This window comes from Notechis scutatus, chromosome 3 (genome assembly GCF_049901735.1).
Source record: "Notechis scutatus isolate UNSWTSFEM ecotype Mainland chromosome 3, rNotScu1.2, whole genome shotgun sequence".
NCBI classification, from domain to species: domain Eukaryota; kingdom Metazoa; phylum Chordata; class Lepidosauria; order Squamata; family Elapidae; genus Notechis; species Notechis scutatus.
Window position 1 is genome coordinate 37807469 of NC_142011.1, and position 21623 is coordinate 37829091.

The 21623-nt window shown below is 38.6% G+C and overlaps 1 protein-coding gene across 2 annotated transcripts; it reads right to left on the reverse strand.

Annotated features, from left to right (window-relative positions):
* Window positions 1–301: 301 nt before the first annotated feature.
* On the reverse strand, window positions 302–21602 carry LOC113420760 (uncharacterized). 2 transcript variants are annotated; one of them, XM_026680838.2, is made up of 6 exons: window positions 21388–21602; window positions 5451–5571; window positions 3376–3435; window positions 2433–2594; window positions 1665–1749; window positions 302–634 (listed from the first exon to the last, which is right to left on the reverse strand). In XM_026680838.2, exons 1-6 carry the CDS (start codon window positions 21549–21551, stop codon window positions 378–380), a joined length of 849 nt encoding a protein of 282 aa, XP_026536623.2. In that variant the 5' UTR covers window positions 21552–21602; the 3' UTR covers window positions 302–377. The 2 variants fall into 2 exon arrangements, with proteins under 2 accessions (XP_026536623.2, XP_026536624.2); XM_026680839.2 differs by having other exon boundaries at window positions 1654–1749.
* Window positions 21603–21623: the final 21 nt, after the last annotated feature.

Below are 21623 nucleotides of genomic sequence, written 5' to 3' on the forward strand. Positions count from 1 at the left end.
CCACCAAGCCATGCCCAGCTGGCAAGCCATGCCCACCCAGTCACATGACCACCAAGCCACACCCACAAATTAGGCCACGCTCACAGAAGCAGTTGTTAAGAACTTTGAATCCCACCCCTGGGTCGGGGGCACTGAGGATGAGTTTATAGCACCAAGAGGCTATCAATGTGACGTGAATATATTGTGTGCTGATATTCAAAATGTTATTGTTTTGCAAGGCGTTAAAAAGTTATGATTTGAATTTGTGAGGTTCACAAAATAACAGAAAACGAATACACACACATATGATTGAAACAAAAAAGTCAGTCAAGAATTTATGAATATTATTGTCCCAGAAATTCTTCTGCACATGATTCAAGATTCCTTTACAAAAGACTTCACGTATCCACAAAGGAAAGCTTTGTGCCTTCGCCTTCTTTCAATTCCCCAGTCAAGCAAGCCTTTATAGCTGCTTCACTGTCCAGTTTGCAGATCAGAACAGGAATGGTTCCATGACTCGAAGAAACTATATTTATGGCAGTTTGTAGTTTCAAGGACACTCCTCCAGTAGAGTCATGTGGTAGTGCAGATGTGAGCACAGATGGCTCCATCGTTCTTTCAGGACCAATAACAATGGAATCCACCAGCCTAGCACCTGTTCCAAAACAAACAGAGGATTTGGATAACAACATACAAAAGCTAATCCTAAAATATAAGAGCACCATGGCATGGAAACAACTAATTTAATTTTGAACATTTACAAGAAATAATTTCCACTGATAGATTTCGAAGAGAAACAAGGTTGGCATAATGCTTAAGACTGTGTTAAATGTAACAAAATAGTGCAATCATGTTTTGCTGTGCTGTTTCTGTGTACTCTTTGTGTTGGAGGCACTGTTTAAGACGCTTCTGGGTTGAAAGGATTAGCCAGTGACATAAACAATTGCCCAGGGAACACCCATGGGGGCTTCTTTCATGACCCCCTCAAGAAACAGGAGTGAATGACAGGAGCTCACTCCCCACAGAGCAGCACTTGAGTCTTGAACGCGGGCTTGCTAACCTCCAACCCACTATCTAACCACAGGAGCCACTGTGCTCCTATCACTATCTGTCACTACTTCCTTAACTAAAGGATGCATTTTATATGACTACAGCGCAAGCCCAAGAAAAAAATAGATGTTTTTTTAAAGGAACTGTTGACAGTTAGTTATACATTTACTTTATTGATTTTGGCCTTTGGCCATAAATCTCTTCTCAGCCTTTTGACCAAAATCAAATGTACTGAACACTACAGTAAACTCTCCCATGCCAAATTTGAAGTTTTCCATTCTGGATCTGAATAGCTGTGCATCCCTAGTTCATCTCTCTACCAAATCTTGGTCTATAAGGAGTACCTATGCATTTTGTTTACTACTCCTAAATCTGCAATTTTTATAATTTATGCCTATATAGATGGTAGCCGCTGAAATATGACCTGTTATATACGTAATTTTAGTATTTTTATTTTTTTCAAAATAGTAAGATAATGTAATCTTACAATTCTTTTCAAAGCTACCTCTTAGATAAAGCATGAGAAAACCCCAAGTTATATCACATCATATAAATACTTCAAAAATTTTCATGCCAATTTTGATATTATCTATTATTCCTCTAGTACTGACAACTTCAGCTTACTTGTTTTGTACCTGGGGTATCAGGTGGACAACTGTAAATTCCATTCACATCTGTGAGAAACACAACTCGCCTAGGAGAGAATGTCTTAGCTAAAACCTGTAATAGAAGAAAACAAAAACAAAAACTGCTTTATCCTAAGTCAAATCATTGATCTGCTAATTTTCAAATTCTCTTGTGATTGACTAGCATCAGCTCTCTAAGTCTTCTTAGAATGATCTTTCACAAACTAGTATCTATTAACATGAGGTGCCAGAGAAGGCACTGAAAGTCCCAATGCCTGGAAATGTGAGGAATAATTTGAGGGAGACTTGTCTGCTTCAGAACCATAGGATGATTTCATTGTACCAGGACTACACTATTTGAGATTGTGGTGTTTTTCACTTAAAATTATTATACATTTTGTCATCCAGATGTTACATGCAAGAAAACTTACCTTTTTCAAACACAACACAAAGGGATTGTGGTTATCTGCACATGGTTGATGGCATTAAGGTTTTGTCTTAATTTGTACACAGCTCTGCATTTCTTTAGGCTACTTCTTAAATTGGTATATATTTTACCCAATTAAGAACATGACCATATATATATTTCTATTTTTTAATCAAACTCAATTTCAATTAACTTCAATTGACTGCAAACAACTTCATCTCAGTAATATTCATTAAAAAGGGGAAAAACAGTCTGAAATAATCAGATATATTTGCAGCATATGAATTTAAAGAGCTCAAATTTCTTGCAAATATCCTGGTGAACTAAGTCAAGTCATTCCCATATCTCACCTCAATAACTGTATCTCCAGATAAGATACAGCAGTGTTGTTCCAAGTCCAGGGTACAATCCCCATGTAATACAGGAACATAACCTGCATCTAAAACATTCTTCACGGTATCAATACCAGCTTTAATGACATTCTTGTTTGTTGTTTGCCAGGTTCCAAAAGGCTGGAGAGAAATAGCAAACAAATAATTCTGTTACTGTTATTAATCAGAAGGAATTACTATTTCTGAAATAAGAATGATCTGAAAATTAAGGCATTTTGGTTCTGGTTATGTTTTATATTCAGGAAATGACCTTTCCTTTTTACATGGATATACAGTAGCATTATTTCTTAAACTGTAAATTTGCCAATTACAGTAGCAACCTGAAAGGCAATTATTAGATGTGTTGGTATTATACAAAAGTATTTAAATTTGTTTCTCAAATTAAAATGCAGGTAAGAAACTGTCAACAAGAACCATTTTGGTGAAATGGTTAAAAAAACCAACCTAGAAACCAGGAGACTGAGTTCTAATTCTGCCTTACAAACAAAACCACCTGGGTGACTTTGGCCAGTCATTTTGTCTCAGCTCTAAGAAGGAAGCAATGGCGAACTACTTTTGAAATCTTGCCAAGAAAACTGCACAGACTTGTCTATTCGCCAGGTAGTCACCAGGAGTCAACACTGACTCAAAGGCAGCAACAAAAACAACAAAAATTATAATAGATTAATATATTATATGAAGCAATAAACTTCAGCAATTTACTTAGTGCAGAAAATTCAGGTTTTTACAAGCTAAAGAAAAATTTCCAAAAAATACTTTCAAGGCAGATTCTCTTGATGATCCCATCATCACATCCCTTCATACTCGAACAGTAATGAAATTAACATTATCTAACCTAGGCAAATTATCAAAATCTACCTCCTTCCAAAAAAAAGGCAAACAAAAATTATAGCCCCCTTACCGAAATCCCCACTGCTGGAACTCCAACACTAATCAATTGTCCTGTTACCAAATGGTTCAACTGTAAATAAATAAATAAATGACTGAGTGTCAAAATCCTGCAGCTTTCCTGCCTCAATTTCCTATTCTTAAATTTCTATATTAGTTCAGTACTACTACTCCTTAGATAATGAAAGGAGTAATAGACCCAGAATGACCTAGGATGAGAGCAAAAAAACAACCAGATAATCAGATAAGGCATGGGCATTTTTACAGATGCTGCACAGAGAATATCTTAAGCATCAGATCATATAATTTTACAAAGTGTTGCTTTTAAGTGTTCTCATGAATGGAGATATAATAAACCATCCTGGTATCCATGTAAAGCATATATTGTGGCTGTGTTGGCAATGCAAGAGAATGCTTATTTTTCATCCATTTGGCCTGGTCTGATATGGCTTTGAAATCCTGTGTTATTATCATTTGCTCCAATTTACTAGTTGGCAATGTGATTTATAATGGAGTGGCCCAGAATAGATATTTCATGACTCTCCTTAAGTCACAGGAATCTGTTAACATCTTCCTTATATTTCAGAACCACTTTCAAAATAAGTTAGGGATATTCCTCATGACCTGGAGTATCTGAATTTAAAATGTGCGGCTTTATCTTCCTTCCTTCCTTCCTTCCTTCCTTCCTTCCTTCCTTCCTTCCTTCCTGCCTGCCTGCCTGCCTGCCTGCCTGCCTGCCTGCCTGCCTGCCTGCCTGCCTGCCTGCCTTCCTGCCTGCCTGGTTTGTATAATTCTGCTTTTAAAAAAAGCATTACTGGAGGGCAGGTAAGATGCCTTGCATGGCTAGTCAGTTGCCAAGCAAATCTTATCCTTTCTGTCTAGCACCTGGGTTGCTATACTGGGTATAAAAAAAACTAAATTGCCCCTCTCTCACAGTTTTAACATATCTCCAGATCCAGTATCATCTGGCTCTCCTTCTGCCACTCTGTTGATGGAATAAAGGGAGATTGATGGATTTGCTTTCTCTGTGAGAATGAGAATTGGTATCTCACTTTTTCTAGCCTCCATCTTCAAGCTGGTTACTGGAGATCTACCCTATACAAGGGTTCAGATTTCTAGCTGGTCAATCAAGTATTCTCTACTGGACTTCTTTCTTGCTGACATGGGGGGGGGGGGATTCTTTCAGGCAGCCATTGGGTTGCAACACTTGTCTAGTTCATCGAGGTGGGTGTGGCTTTCTCTCCTGCCATATTATGTGACTCTTCACTTCCCATGTTCCACTGCTCTTGGAGAACTGGTTGGGCTATTCTTTTGATGTTCCTTCCCCAGTCTCCTTTATCATTCTTCCAGCTAAATCATGTGGCTTTTGCAAAATGCAGTCTTCTACATCAATGGGTTCATAGCTACCGGAAGTCCTTTAGAATGTTGGAGAATCACTGGTCCTCTTCTCTCTCTGTTATTCTCAGTTTCCAAGATGGATCTGATGAAAGGGCTCTGTTTTCTTTAAAGGATAAATATAAGATGAAACAAAGATTTCTTTCATGGGTAGGAAAAAGCCTTAAATGATCCCTATAGCTAGAAGAGGGAAACTTCTTCTGTCAACTACCTTCTGAGTAGCAAATTTACAGTAAAGCTGTAATGTTTTCTGTCTCCTAATTTTAAACCAGAAATTAAGGTATGATTCATGAAACTATTAGAATTCTCACATAATTCCCCTCTTCTTATATTGGTATTGGTATTGGTAGCAAATGGGTGGGTGGGGACTTCCATGATCTCTTCACCATTTTAGGGGGGGAGCCAATTTATAAGGAGAAAATCTGTTCTATAGTAAAGCAAGTAGCAATCAGCATGTATACCAAGTGCAGACATGTATTTCAAGGCACATATTTTGCATTGATTTCATATATCTGTGAAACTATATATCATTTAAGCTTTTCCACATGCTCTCAATTCATCCATCTGTCAGACTTCAGTGCATCTCATACAAGGAACCCAGCAAGGACTACAGCACAATTCAGGAATGAACATGTGATCTGAGAACATTTGCAAGACGCTCAACGATGTTGTTGCATACTGCTCAGTGAATACCTTGGTGACAGAAAGCCTGGTCAAACACAGCCCTCGTCTCAAATTGTCACTTGCAGCTGATCTTCCTCCTGATGTCCCCAAGGCAACATCATACTCTCTTGCTTGGAAATGCCCGAAAGACCTGGAATGGCAAAAGAGTGATTTATATGGTTGGTTCTCATCAAGCAGTTAAAAAAGCAGCATTTGCCCACTGATTTTCAGATCCAAAGACAAAGGCTGTACTGTAAACTAATAAAGGGCAAGTTTGCACTAGTTGCTTATGATTTCTTTTATTTGCTTTGCTATAACTACAAAGTATTAACAAGCAGTGTCTCAATTCACATGAACGGCTACTTGCAGAATCTGTCTGTTATGCTGAAAAAGAAAAAGACTACATTTCTCTATTTTAAGTTACTATTTTTCAAAACAGCATAAATGGAAAGCTCTTAAACTATCACTTAGCATCATTTTATCTGTTACAAATCTGCTATCAGTGAAAACACTGATCTGAGAATATCAGACAAACTGTTCAACTCCTCACTTTCTCTCAGGGAAATCTATCTTTTTTCCACTGAAAACAGGAAAGGGGAAAGATGACTTTGAGATGAGAGAGCTGTTTTCCAACTACATCTGATGTCATCCTGTTACAACAGCTACAACAAACAAAAAAATATCAACAAATATTTGTGTCTGGTATGTCACATCGAATGTATTTTAGTCCAAAGAATGAATGAATACCTAACTGCTTAAGTTATAAAGTACATCACAATATGATGCACAGCATGAGATTGAGCTGTTATTTTTTACAATGAGAGCCAAGAATTTCCAAAATGGGAGAAGAGGGATTATAACCAGAAGAAACAAATCCACCAAGCAAAGCGCTGGGACCAGCAATATCTCTTCACCTTTTTTCACTGAGGAATTTGTATGCTCTGCTAAACTTCCAGAACTCTCCGGTACTATGTGCCTTTTCAATAGTTATTTTAAATTGTGATTGATTTTATGTATTTATTGTTTTTAATTAACTGTTCTATGCTGCCCAGACTCATTTTCATGTGAGATGGGCAGCTATATTAATTAATTAATTAATTACATAAAAAGCAGCAGCAGCAGTTGTGAGGAGAGAAAGCATATACCTATTCTTTCATAGATGTGGTATAATAACCAGTGTTTTTCAACACTCACTTCTGAAGATCTATCTGCCTCTTTCTCTTTTTTTTTAAATTTGTCCAGGGAAATAGAGTTAAATCAATATTGTTTTCCTCCCATTTCTATGTCTCCTTTCAACTTTAAAATGACTTTCCATGCATCCTTTCTTCATCCATTTCCCTGGATCAAAAAACTACTAGTAGCAACACATGCCCAACATGTCAATCATGCTGATATCAAGGAATGCTTACTCTGAAATAAACCCACTTCTCTAACAAGATATATCAAAGAATCCTGCTTGAGATCTCGGAAAACCTGGCAGCCCTCTGAATAATTAATACTGGATTAAACCGGGCTGACAATTGATGGATGCTGTTTTCATGACAGCTTTCTGGAGTGGGGGTGGGGGAGGATTTTTGAAACAATTATCCATCCAGAGTCAGGCTAATTAGAAATTTACAGAACTGTCAAGCATTTATACTACTGCATGACTTCGGTGTGCAGCTAATGAAACTGATGTAAATTTCAAAACAGCTTATTGCAGAAATTTGACAGAAGTCAAAGCAGCTAAAATAAGCCTATAAACTAAATCCATGTAAAAATCTATTTTTGCTTTCCTTTCAGACAAGCACAAGGGATCATTTTAAAAATAGGAAATGGGAGTGTATCAGATACAGCTTCTATTATTTATCACCATGGAATTTATAAATTGTAGTTAAGAGAAAATGAATGTAACTTTTACAAACATAAAATGACTATATCTTAAATGGACTTAAGTCATTTTATCTTGCTGTTATTTCTTCTGCAGCTGTGAATAGGTGATGTGTGTATTCTCAACCTGCTATCCATTCAATTATTGATGGGGATTCTGAAATCCTTATTTTCTTTTTTTATGATTGTTTTAACTGGACTGGGAACTTTAAATTAAACTATGCTTCTTGAAAGAAAAGACTGTCCTAACCATTAAGACACATGGTTATGCTATTACTCCTGATTAACATATTATGTGTGGGTGGGTGGGTGGGTGTCACAGCATACAACAAATAATTGTCAACAAAATCTTTAGAAAAGAAACATTCTGAATTTATTTAAGGAACCATGTAGGTTCAGGAATGGAACAAATTCTGGCAATCCATATATCAAGTCCTATTTTGGAGGTGGGGGAGCCACTTCACACTGTGAAGGAGAAAATCACAACATAAATATGCTTATTTCAATAACAAAGAAATGTGTGTGTTGTTACTGAAATGACAGCTCTTAAGAATTGGAGCCTATTGCCCCAACTGAAATTTTCTGTGGAGAGTTGGGAGAACCCACTAAAGCAGTTTGAAAGAGACAGAAAAGACATTGCCCAAATGGCAAGGGTGATTTTCACCTAATGATGTAGGCTTTTTTTCTTCTCCTGTTAAATTGTATCTGGTTCACAGAGTGCAGATTTAATGTAATCAGCAATGCAAAGTAAAAATAGGTGGTCCATGCTGAACAGAGTCACTGCTCTGGCTATTTTGTGCCTCTACTCACTACTAACTGACCCTTCTCTGTGAATATTTGCAAAGGCATGCAGTAAGGAGAGGCACTGAAGGCTGAAAATGCTAGTTGTCCAAAATGGGACTAAAATCATGCACCTGTTGTGAAGGAGCAGCCAACTCTTAGGTCAGACTACCATAAATATTCCCTCACCACAAAGGCTCCTCCTTTTCAAGCATGTTTTATGCCTCCATTATGTGCTATTTGATCCTCTGTTAATGCCACAATTACAAAAAGGCCATGGAGAGGTTCTTGATTGCTTGTCAATGGAATAAACACCTTTGCTGCAGCAGGAGATGGCTGAAAAGATTCAAGTTTCTCATTTGCTTACCTGCCTAGCTGGTATTTCTAAGCCATCAGATGAATGAAATATTAATTGCACTGCTAGCAACATTAACGTTCTGTCCTCAATTAAAATAAAGCAGATGATATAATTGATTAACACCCTCCCACACACCCACACACATGCATTATGGCAACAGGTGCAATGCTGTTTGGTTTAATTCTCTCCTTATTTATTTCAAAGATCCATCTGGCCGCCCATCTTAAAACATAACTCTGGGTGGTTCACAGTAGTAATGAAATCTCAAACCATAAAACCAAAACAAGAATTTAAAAAGAAACATTTCACTTTTTACTTTACTTTTCTGTAGGAATGACACTTGTATTTGGTCTGCTTGAATATGTATGCAAAGAAACTTTAAAATGGTTCTGTGACAAGAGATTTAAGCAGCTTAGGTAAGTGATTTTAGTAATGTAACCAGAGGCTAATTCTCTATTTGAAGAACCGTCAGAACAAGCTGTGATGATGAGACACCATTTGCACAATTCAATTTGGGTGGGCATCAATAAATGAGACGTAGAAAATCTTCAAGACAAAGCATATAATCCCAGGTTAATAAAAACACAGTAAAACCAATTCTGGGAGGAAGGAAGGAACAACGAGTACACACGTATTAAACTCGCCGTGTAACGTTGCAACATTTTCTGAGAGCCTCTGGAGCCCGGGGAGGCCGTTTTGCCCTCCCAGAGGCTTGAGGAAAGCCTCTGGAGTCCGGGGAGGGCAAAAATGTCCCCCACCATGGTGCCGGAGGCCAACTAGGCCATGCCCCTCATGGCCACTCAGCAACCCGGCAGACAACCCATTGCTAACATTTTAAGCCCACTCCTGCTTTAGAAGCAAATGTTTCTAAAAGGATAAAAGGCCAAAGTAACAAAATTGTGTATCAAAAGTAAGGCATGTTCAACAATCATAAAATGATGGCTCTTCTAACATTTTTCAATTACACACCTAATGGTTGAACTACATGCTTCAGGGACAGGGATAGTGAGCGAGTACTCAAAGCCATGTCCCTGAATTGCTAGAAGTTAGAACAAAGCATAATTAAGAACAGTAATAGTTTTAAATGTTAGGGGATTTTCAAGGTGGTGGCCTAAAAATTGACTAACATAAATCATAGTTGATGATAGTTGATGATATAGTCAAACACAAAGAGGTAAACATAAATGCAATTTACAAGACCAATTTGAAAGAAGCACTGATTTCATATCCATTACTGGTCATCATTTTTAAAGTGGAGCGGATATTTGTTTCAAACTATTTTTAAGTAACAGATGTTATGAGATCACCACACATCCCAAAAGGAAAGGCAGGATGGCTATCACTGGGCTGCTCTGAAGGGTTAGGATGGTATGAAAAAGGCACAAAGACAGGTCAGCAAGCTGAGGGGGTATTTGTAGATAGCTCCATGTGCTACTACAACCATATGCCGGCACGTCCCATGACAACACTGCCACTGAGTCTATAGAATTTCTGTCACATAACTAGCCCTCTATATTGGTTCTCAGACCTCATTCTTTCTAGCCAGTCCTAAGTAGAACGATCAACTTAGTTTACGTTATCCAGTGAGAAAAAGATACGGGAATAACAAGACTCCTTCCATAATGTCACTACACATACATGCATACAGATTAGTAACAAAAGTTGCCTAGGGTGGTTTTTAACTCTCTAAATGGATTGAACAAACTGGCTAGTTAGATTAAACAGTAAAATCTAGAGTAGTTGGTTGTTGTTACAAATTCTACAAAATCAACAATTGTATGTGTGGTCTATTTTTATATACAAAAATATATGCATGTGTGTGTGTATGTGTACACACACACACGTATGTATAGAGAGAGGGAGAGGGAGGGGGGCTGCAAACATCATTGTTTCCTTGAGCAGCTCCATATTTTGATGTTCTAACATCATCTGGCATCAGAAAGCTTTAAGGAAAAAAAGTTATGTGGAATGATCCACATGGCATCCATATTAGCAACTAGATATACCAGTAACCAAAGTGAAGATGAGACACATGAGCTAATGACAGATCCCAATGTGTGTTTCCAGATTCACAAATCTCTCTGGTATCCTTGGCTGGCACATAAGCATGGGTATTTGTCTTAGAAACATGCTTCTCAGTTAGGACATCATATAGAAAGAATCTTTGAACTTTACTGATATGCAAGCCAGCTGACAAGAGCTTCGTATTTGGAGAGAATTACTACATGAGAAAGTCTTGTTTCTTAAAGAACAAAAAGACAAAGGAAATCAGCACCTGTGTTAACATGAAGGGGTTTCCCACTAATAAATTAGCACCCTCACCTTGCTGGGACCTAGCAGTTGGCATAAACACAAAGAGTCATGCCCATTAACTTTTTTATGGGGGATATTTGCCCTGGACCCCATGCAAAGAAGAGACGCTATTCAAAGTATTTCACAATTTTAATTTTAGTATTTGAAATGACCAAACGGATAAATCGTTTTATTCAGAATGTACTCCCCATACATTCTTATTTATGTATGAGGCCACTGATTTCAGTGGACAAAGAACGATGAAAGTAAAATGTCTTAGAGTAGGTTGCAATGGGAAGGGAAGATGACGGCCTAGATATTTCACCATCAGGGCTCCCAGAAAAGATCTGGTTTTGCCTGTGCCAACTACTTAAGGAGAATCAGATTCTATTAATATTTGAATACTGAAAAATACTCAAAAATGGAGAGAAAATCAGATTTCTAGAATCATTAGATATATAGCATTTCCATCATATTATCTCTTAAAACTACACATTCACAGGTCAAAAGTCTGTTGCAACTGAGGAGTCATTCATTTCCTTCAAATACTTATAGAAATTGGAAAGCTAGACCGCTGTAATCTTCTAACTCTCCATGATAACACACAAATAATAAGTCTTATTGTGAAAATATCAGCAAAGGATGTCAGTATATGCAATGGTTCTTTACCCTCTGCACAAAATTGCCTGTGGAAAAAATACACAAAATGCAATGATATCACATACACATTTCTATTATTAGATGAGGAATGGATTACAGCTGAAGCAGGAACCCTATAGCCCTTCAGATGTAGATGACTGATATCTTCCATCAGCTCCAGCCAACTTCATCAATGATCTGGAGGCTTATGATTCTACTTTGATGAATTGGACATTTCTAAAGAAATGCAAAGGAGTGAACTTAAGCAGTTTTCATTCATTTGTTAAACTTATATCCTTTTCTTTGGAGCTCAAGGTGGCATACACAGCATTCATGTCTCCCCCATCCCCCATAATTATCTTGAGAGGTAGGCTGGATTGAGTGACTGGTGCAAAATCATGCCATGAGCCAACATGGATAAAAATGGAATTGAACCTGAGCCTTCAACATCTTAAGCGCCATATCACACAAGAGGCAGGAAGCAGATGACAAAGGAAGCTTAAGCCCTCAAAAAAAATGATAATATTGCCTGCTATTCTGGTCTTCAGTTATGATAGCAATGTTCCAATATCTGCCATGAAGAAGCTAGAGTCAACCTATTCTCCAAAAAACCTAAAGGCAGGACAAGAAGCAATGGACGTAAACTAATAAAAAAGAAAAGCAACCTAGAACTAAGGAGAAATTTCCTGACAGCTAGAACAATTAATGAGTGGAATGATTTGCCTCCAGAAGTAGATGCTCCAACACTGGAGGGTTTTAAGAGGAGACTAGATAACCATTTGTCTGCAATGATATAGGATTTCCTGCCTAATCAGGGGATTAGACTAGAAGTCCTCTAAGGTCCCTTCTAACTCTATTGTTCTGTTCTATTCTGTTCTATTCTATTCTATTCTATTATTCTATTCTATTCTATTCTATTCTACTCTACTCTACTCTACTCTGTTAGAAAATTATGATATCATTGATTGATTTACCTCCTACACTATTGGAATGACTTCCCTCATTCAAATCCTATCTTATAACTGAAAAGTAATAGTGCAGCAACTCTCTTGCACCTCTGAAGAAGTCAGAAGGGAAATTCAATCAAAAGCACCAGCAATGAAAATAATCACAAGTGAGAAGAGCTAGTTGAACTTCACAAACTTGATATCTTCACTAAGGTCCTGAAAAAAAGGCAATCTTGTCTTGATTTTAGAATCCAAATTATAATTTATTTTCTAGACTAATAGTCATATAAGCTAACATGAGAAACAATGGCAAGTCACTGAGCAAGATGGCCATATGTGCACCATATGGGGGCTGCAAATTCCAGATGACTGTTGGATCATAGAAAAAGCTTTCTGCATTTTTTTGCTTTTATGAAGACTAAATTTAAAGATTAAGTATATTAATAAATATTGTTTATGAAATCATTATATAATTATATCACTAAGGAAATAATATTAACAATATTAGGAAGTATTAAGGAATATTTAAAGAATTAAAAATATTTAAGTGAAGAATAGTATGCTCATAAAAGTACAAATTAATATACATCATAAAAAAATAGGATGAATACTTCTATAAGGTTTTTCTACTACTTAGTGGTTGGCTGGATTTTTGCAGCTCATATTGGGTAGACCTAGGTAGCATAACCAATCATTCTGTACTTGGATTTTTCACCCTTCTTATTATGCATTGCTTGTATTTAAGTTTTAAATGCTGCCCTCATAGTCACCTAATATCAGGTTGGGGGAACAGGATATTTTCCCAAGCTCTAGACTGTTAACTAAGTTAATAATCTAGAGCCATGATGCCGTGTGCTGGAACCTATGGCACGTGTGCTGGAAGTGGCATGCAAAGCCACTTCTGCCGGCATGCGAGAGGTCACCCAGAAAAGCCCCTCTGCACATGCACGCACACTGCCCACCCACCAGCTGATTGTTGAGTATCTGGTGCGCATGCACAGGGGGTGCGCACACACATGCACAGAGATGTGGGGGACCTGACCTGCCTTCTGGGTTCTGGGCCCAAAAAGATTATCCACCACTGATCTAGAGTAAGGTATTTTCTGACAAAATGTCCCATAATGCTGCTGGCTAAGAAGCAACAGGACAAAACCAGAAAAGAGTTGAATGAATCGATGAAATACATTTTCAAAAAAATGACACCAGAATCCGTTCACACATAGTACAGATGTGGATATTTTGTTAGCAAACCCACAAATGGCTGAGTTTGTACATCACACTAGGTAAAAGTCACAGTTTACAAACTTCAATGGCTAAGTTTAGACAACTAAATCAATCTCAAGCAAAACATGGCACAGCATAGGAAGTCAGTTTTTGACTCCCTGTACTAATTGCACACTATGCAGTTAGAAATAGCACATTATTTTGGTTCTGAAAATTTCTGAAATGCAGTAACTGAAAGATCTTAAAAGACTCCTGTTTGTGAAGCACGTTCTGAGAGTTGAGCTAAGCCCTTCTGCATCAAAGCACATTTCTCTCAAGAGCTAACATGCTAGAAATCTTCTTGTTGGCTCCAGTTCAGCACCTTAAATGTTTCTATTCCAAGTGCTGATCTATCCGCTAAATAGTAACCCTTAGTGTAATCCAATCACAGTGGGCAACGCTGTGCTGATTCCCTGCCACTAGCATGCCACTCATTACAGACCTTGCCATCTGGCTTTCTTCTTTCCAAAGCTAATCCATGCCAATCAGCAGCAAATGAGAAACAGCAGGAAAGCGAGCAGAAAGCTGGTGAGAATGGAAACATAAAACTGATACTGTATGTCACCAACAGGAAGAGCAGCTTGCTAAAACAAAAACAAGAACCCAGAGTTTTATTAATTGCCAGGTTTAGTAGGCTGGACCACATCTACCAGAATCCACTGCCAGAGTAGCTGGTAAATTCTAGATAGTAATAGCAATAACACTTAGACTTATATACTGCTTTATAGTGCTTTACAGCGCTCTCTGAGCGGTTTTACAGAGTCAGCATATTGCCCCCAACAATCTGGGTCTTCACTTTACCCACCTTAGAAGGATGGAAGGCTGTGCCTCGAGCCTGGTGGGATTTGAACTGCCAAATTGCAGGCAGCTGGTAGTTAGCAGAAGTGGCCTGCAGTATAGCACTCTAACTGCTGCACCACCAGCCGTAGTTCCTACATACCTTTAAAAGCATTCACGTATTAAAGCATGTGATTTGGGGCCATCATACAATCTACATCAGTTAGATAGTTGTGGTCAAGTTCAAACCACCTTAATACAGTACCTTTTCAGAACTTCCAGGCAAATGTGAATATTCTGATTCAATAATTCAATGAGTGATGATCAGAAAACTGCCAGAATCAAAGAGGAGTAAACAGAATCTACCCAACTTTTACAAAGGCTTAATCACTTTCCTAACAGATTATTATGCCATTATTGCTTAGCCTGTATTTTATTCATGTTTATCTGACAGTACACCCCACTGAACTACTTCTGACATGCATAGGACTGCACTGTCTATGGATTCCTTTGGATCTTTAGCCCTATTCATGCAGCCAGAGAACTGAACATCTGAACAGTTCTATTAAGCTCCAGTGCTCACCGATTCTAACTGTCCTGCAGAATTTTCATGTTTAAAGCAAACATGTACAGAGGGAAAACCATGTCTGACTATATGCACACTGAATCATGCAGAGCTCAGAAGTCTGCAATATGAGGATCCTGTGTCAAATAAAACAGTTTCTACTCTGACAGTAAGGGAAGGTGTAGAGAAGTTATCTGAATTTCTCACTAGCAAGAACTCTGGGTTCATAATACCTGAATAGGAGTTTTGATGGTTATGTACCATTTTCAACTCTTAGCAATCATATATTTTTCCTTGCTGATCTGTCCCCAACTTGGTCCTTCAACTCTTCCAATGCTGCCCCCATCACTACTCCCACTGAATCTATCCACTAGCTGGCGATTGTCCTTTTCTTCCATCTTTCTGCTGAAATAACAGCAATGTATTTTATCAGAGATAACAACTGCTGCCACCTGCTGGAAATGAAACTTCACTCTTATTAAAACAAATGAAGTATCTTTAGGTCAATAGTCTGACACGATGGAGGCTATCTATAAAAGATCATGGGATAATAAGCAAGAAAAAGCTGGATATTGGATAACTAATGAATATAATAATTTCTCTGGGAAATCTTATCCATATGCCCATTCTTTAAATTACCAAAGATGCAAAACCATCACAGAAAATTCCAGATTTTAAACTAGGAATTTCAGACTTCATAATTATAATACACCCTATTAAAATATTTACAATTTTGGCCTGAGAACAAGACAAAACATGAACAGTTGATAAAATATTCCTGAATCTCGGGCCAGTTAACAGTTATCTCTTCATATTCATAAGCTTATGATTTCATAAAGGCAAGAAAAAAGGAAGATACCACAAAGATTATTTTTTGGATCAATGCCTCTTCTGGATGGCTCTTTCAAGACTTGAGTACTAAACTAGGCTATTTATTTAGTCCTGTATAAAAAGACTAGGCCACATCCTGTATTTAGTTATATCTGTAGCATTTCAAGAAATGTGTTATACATGAGTGGCTGTTCATACACTGACTTACTCAAGAGGTCAAAACTGCAAAATCAAGGTCCCAGGTCATATAAAACTGCTTATCTCCTCTAGGAAAGATGATGATGTTGGCAAGGAAGGGAGTAAGAAAATTATCTGAATTTCTACACAGCAGATACTCCAGGTTCATAATGCTTGGGCAAGGCTGTTGATGACTATGTGCCATCAAGTCACTGTCAACTCTTAGCAATCACATAGATTGCAATCACATAGATTTTCTTAACCCAATATAATTATGCACCATAGATAAAACAAGTGTAAGTGGCAATGTCAATAACAGCATTGTCAAATGATAAGGTGAAGAAAACTATGTATTACATGTCCTTGTACTAGGGCCAGAGGAATAGAGCCAGGTAGACAACATGTGATCCTCCAGACGTTATTGCATAACATTTTCCATAATCACTTCCTACTTCCCATTGCCCATGTCATTTAGGACTATATGGTGGTTAGGATTCAGTAACATCCATATCTGATCCTTCAAAAAGAGTTACCTATTTCCCAAGTCTGGAAGTTGCCATCCATTGATCTTACCAGGCTTCAGTTTCACTCTCTTGACCAAGTCTTGCAGGATGTCAGAAATATATTTATTTGAAGTATGTAATGATTCTCAATTAATTTCAGAGTATTTTCCACTGACAAGGACAATTTTTCACCTTGAATAATCAAATTGACCTTACTTCTTGATCAGGTTTCAACATATCTAGATGAGGGAAATAATCAATTTACTTCACCAAAGCTACTTCATAAATATATTTGTTAGACAACAGACATTCCTTCAAATAAATTCATTTAGAAACAACATAAAAAGCTTCATTTCTTCTCTTTGCTTTATTGGCCGATGTCCCTGTTTCACTTAGTTTCAATTTATTGTCCCAAGTCCTGATCTAAACCTTCCTAAACTTCTGTAGTTTCAGATCTGAGAAATAGATTTTGAATGCCATCAAAATCCTTGTTTTGATCCCACCCAACTCAAGCTTGGAATGGCTACTTGAATTTGACACTAACACCACCTCTTCTTGCTTTCCATGTCAATTGATTCTGGGATTACAGGGCATAATTTGCAGCTTGCAATTTCTATAAAGGCCTCAGGTTAATTCTTTCTTTTATTTCAGGAGCTTTGCTGCCATTAATCCTGTGCCATAAAATAAGGAACAAAATACCAGATAATCCACCACTTTGTGTGGTTTATTCAAGAAGTAAATTTCAATAGGAGGAAACTCAAGGCCAGTAAACAAACAGATCATATGCTAAATATAACTTAAAATATCTGAAGCATCCATTTATTTCATTTAGTTGCAATACCACACAAGTAGACTGTACTTATCATTTGACAGGATTATACATTTTAAGAATGTTAATTAACATACTTTTATATTTTCACTACCACACCAGGATGAGAAGGCATCATTTTTAACTTTAATGATTCAGAAAATAAAATTATTTTGAGACATATCAGAAAAAATCAATTCTGCGAAGGAACATTTAAAAAGAAAGTTGCTAAACTATAGTTGAAAACTTATATTAGGGATCTTAAATTTCTGGCCGTTATCTTTTGCAGCCCACACGTAACCAACAGGAGAGTGAGGCATAGAAATTGGCTAGCCCCTTTGTGCAATAATCATGAACACACATTATGAATCCTCCCTTGGGTTAGTCACTAACATGAAGCTTTGTTCCTAGGCATTGCAGCCTAAAAGGCAACTGCATTCCTAGCCTTACATCAAGGTGCAATCACAGCCACCGCTGTCAAAACGATGCTTTGTGGACTCTAAGCTTGGCCACTGAAAACACCTCAATGCAGCCTTATCTTCGCCTGTTCTACAGGTTTATAGCTGTACTTTCCCCCCTAAATCCATAGCAAGAAGAAACATGTCAGACCCACTGGTGCAGGTGCCAACTCTGGCCCCAGATGTGATGCCTTAATGCATGGTGAGGAGTGTAACTATATGGGCATGGAGCTGTTTCTTCTGGGCCTTGGATCCATTGTGTCTGACACAACCTTCATGCTGTTGCCTAATTTCCAGCAGTCTTTCTCCTGCTGTCTCAGTAGTACCAGAGGGACTTTCCTCCTTCTTTTCTCCATTGGTTGCCCAGATTTTTAGAACTCTGAAAGTGCACCCGATATGTCAAAGGGCAAGATGGCAATGAAGAAGCATCTCAATTCTCTTTGTGCAATTGCCTCCTATTTATCTCTCAGGAAATATCCACAAAATACTCCACTATGAAGTACTTGAAAGACCAAAAACCAAGACTCTTTCACTCAATTCTTAGTTTGCCATGATAAGCTTTCACTTCAAACACGTGGTAAATGAAATTTTTATAAAATAAACAGGATATCAGTTATTAGGTTAATGTGGATCAAAATTGCATATGTTTATATATAAAATATACCTTATTTCATATGTATTAAATTAGAACTGCTGAGTTTAGTCACAGGAAGTACATAGTTCATGCTCCTTGCAGCATTTTATTGGCAAGAAAACAAATCTTCCAGCCACACAGAATCACATGAGAAATTGATAAGATGCTTGGATGTTGATTAGGGTCATTTGATAAGACTGGACCGATTTAAAAATAAAATCTTCAGTTTTATTAATTTTAATTAAATTGTTAAATATTAGTATATTAATCTTCCCCATTAATTGTAATGAGAAACTAGTCAACAGCAATTGTTTTTTCTCATATGGCAATATCGGATACATCAATACAGCTGGGCTAGGTAATCTTGCTTTGATTGTTTGATTTGACATTCTATCCATGCCCTGCCCTGTGATTACCTGGTTTAGGATTTATGGGTTTAAAACTGGGTACACCGCCCAGCATCACTGTGTGTCAGTTGGGTGGCCATATAAATTGTTTAATAAACATCTTCTCTGAATGTCTATGGAGATTCTCAGTTATCTGGGTCATGGTTGTTCCAAAGGTGTGTTTTCAAGAGGCAACTGGACTTTCTCATTTTTCTTTGAAGAAAGAAGAAAAACCAGAAAGTCCAGTTGCCTCTTGAAAAAGCATCTTTGCGACATCTTCTCTGAATCTAGCCCTTTGTGGGTTCTTCAATAAACCAGGGTTAACCAAAGCATGACTTAAAATAGTCTCTAAACCTAATTAACATATCCAACATGAATGAATGAATAAATGAGCTGGAAGGTCTTGGAGGTCTTCTAGTCCAGATAAGTGACTCTAGATCACGGGTGTCAAACTCACGTCAGATTTTTCCCCCCAGCAGAGCTGGGATGGGTGTGGCCTGCATGTGACACATCCAGCCTGCAGGCCGCCAATTTGACACCCCTGCTCTAGGCTTTTCTTAAAAATATCCAGTGATGGAGCACTTGTGATTTCTGGAGGCAAGCTGTTGCACTGGTTAATTGTCCTCACTGTTAGGAAGTTTCTCCTTAATTCTAGTTGTTCTCTCTTTGATTAGTTTCCAACCATTATTCCTTGTCCTGCCCTCCTGTGCTTTAGAGCAGGGGTCCCCAACCACCGGGCCGCGGACCGGTACCGGGCCGTGGAGCACTCTCTACCGGGCCACAAAGAATTTTTTTTTTAAAAAAATGGCGGCTTTCTTCACCTTCGGTGAATGCTGCTGGGATCGGGATCAAGGACACAAATGAAAGAAGGGAGGGAGGAAGCAACCGAAGCCTGTCCTTCTCTCTGGGTCAGCTCTCTCAGTCGCTGTCTCGCTCCTCCACCAGCCCAGGAAGAAACTGCTTCAAAGAAGCCGGGGGCTTTTCCTGTCACCGGCACCCGTTTCTCCCCACCCCACCCCGTCCGCCCGCCTGCCCGCTCGCCCGCCCGCGCTGGGTTCAACCCAGTGCTCCGTTCTGCCTGCCTGCCTGCCTTCGTTAATGGTTGAATCGGAACAGCTTCGCTGAGTAAAAGAGGCAAATAGTTATTATTCTCAGCCGAAGCTGCTCCCAAACAACCAGAAACTAAGGCAGGCAGGCAGGCAGGCAGAACGGGACACTGTGGATTGAAGCGCATGCTGGCGGGCGGGGTGGGAGTGGGGTGAAACGGGCACTTCGGAATAGCTGCGGCGACAGGAAAAGCCCCCTCCTTCTCTTCCCCCCCGTCCTTGCAAAAATTTTCTGCTTGAAACCGGTCCCTGGTACAAAAAAGGTTGGGGACCACTGCTTTAGAGAATAATTTGACCCACTTTTTTTGTGTGGCAGCCCCTTAAATACTGGAATACTGCTATCATGTCACCCCTAATTCTTTCTTTAGACTAGCCAAACCCAAATCCTTCATGTTTTAGTATCCAGGCCTTTCATCATCTTAGTTGCTCTTCTCTGAACTTTTTCCAAAGTTTCAACATCTTTTTTGTAGGTATGATGACCAAAATTGGTTGCAGTATTCCAGGTGTGGTCTTATTAGGGTTTTATAAAACAGTACTAATATTTCACATGATCTTGATTCTATGCCTGTTTATACAACCCGGGATTGTATTTTATTCCCATATACATAGGCATAACACTGTATCCCTACAGTAGGACTGCACCCCTAAATTATTCCACACATTTCTTGGGAATCAATTCATGGAGCAGGTTGAGAACTTATTTATAAGAAAATGTGCATAGATTTGCAGAGATAGTCTCTCACATTTGTTTCTTAACTTCGTTTTCTATTTTCTGAACACTGTATAATGCAGATTTTTCTCCCTTTATTTTCTACTGTTTGACCCTTCGAAATTACAAGATTTGCTGGATTATGAAAAAACCATGTAACTTGCAAACTAGAAAAAGTATTTTTTAAAAAATAAATCCATCATTTTTCTTTAACAGGTACAATTTATTATTTTCCCAAATCATGATGCAATACACGCTGCATGTACTATTCTAAGCACATCTACCAAGAAAACCCATTAAAACTGCAGCTGGTGCAATCCCAGGAACAAGATTCATTGGGAAAATTGAGCACTTCCAAATAAAAATATGCATGGCTGCATGACAGGATGAGTTTGCTGCTGGTGCAAATTTAAACATAGTGCAATCGCCCTCCCAGGTCAATGGGTTAGGGTCTTCCTTAACTTGGTACTTCCTCCAGATTTATTTATTTGTCAAACATGTACAAGAAAACAAGTATAGGTATGAACATAAACATGAACAAAGGAAATAAATATAGATAAATGGGGATAATAACGCAGGGACAGTATGCACGCTGGTGCGCTTATGCACACCCCCTCTTAGGAATGGGGATGAGGTCCACGGTAGACACTTTGAGATAGAAGCTACGAGGGTTTGAGGCTGTAACAACGGAGTCGGGTAGAGCATTCCAGGCGTTGATGTGTGGGACTTCAGCTCCTTTCATTGGCATTAATTAATTAAGCTCCTTGATTAATTAGTTCAGTCCTTTAATTAATTCCATTGTTTGGGAAAGACGCCATCCTGGCTCAAGGGCAGCAGCCTTTTGCTACTTCGCATGCGTTCCTACCCTGCGCCGTGCACGATTATGCAGCGTCTCTCTCCAGCCTCCCAGAGCTTCGAAACGAGAGCAGCCGCCCTCCGCAAGGACTCCGCTTTCAGCGTCTCCAGCTGGTTTTTCTGCGTCAACGCACTACCACCTAATTTCAGAATGCAATCCACTGCAGCAGCCATAGCGCCCAGACTTGCCCGCTCGCATTTGAACCGGCTGTCTTTTCTTTGCTGACGTCATATCCGGCCGATTTC

What these genes read in the sequence shown, in the direction of transcription:
- LOC113420760 (XM_026680838.2), bottom strand. Translation starts at nt 21,551, where the DNA reads ATGGCTGCTGCAGTGGATTGCATTCTGAAATTAGGTGGTAGTGCGTTG. An exon ending in CCAGGCTTTCTGTCACCAAG is followed by an intron (nt 3,436 to 5,450) that starts GTATTCACTGAG and finishes ATTTATTTACAG; the next exon opens with TTGAACCATTTGGTAACAGG. An exon ending in CTGGAGATACAGTTATTGAG is followed by an intron (nt 1,750 to 2,432) that starts GTGAGATATGGG and finishes CTTCTATTACAG; the next exon opens with GTTTTAGCTAAGACATTCTC.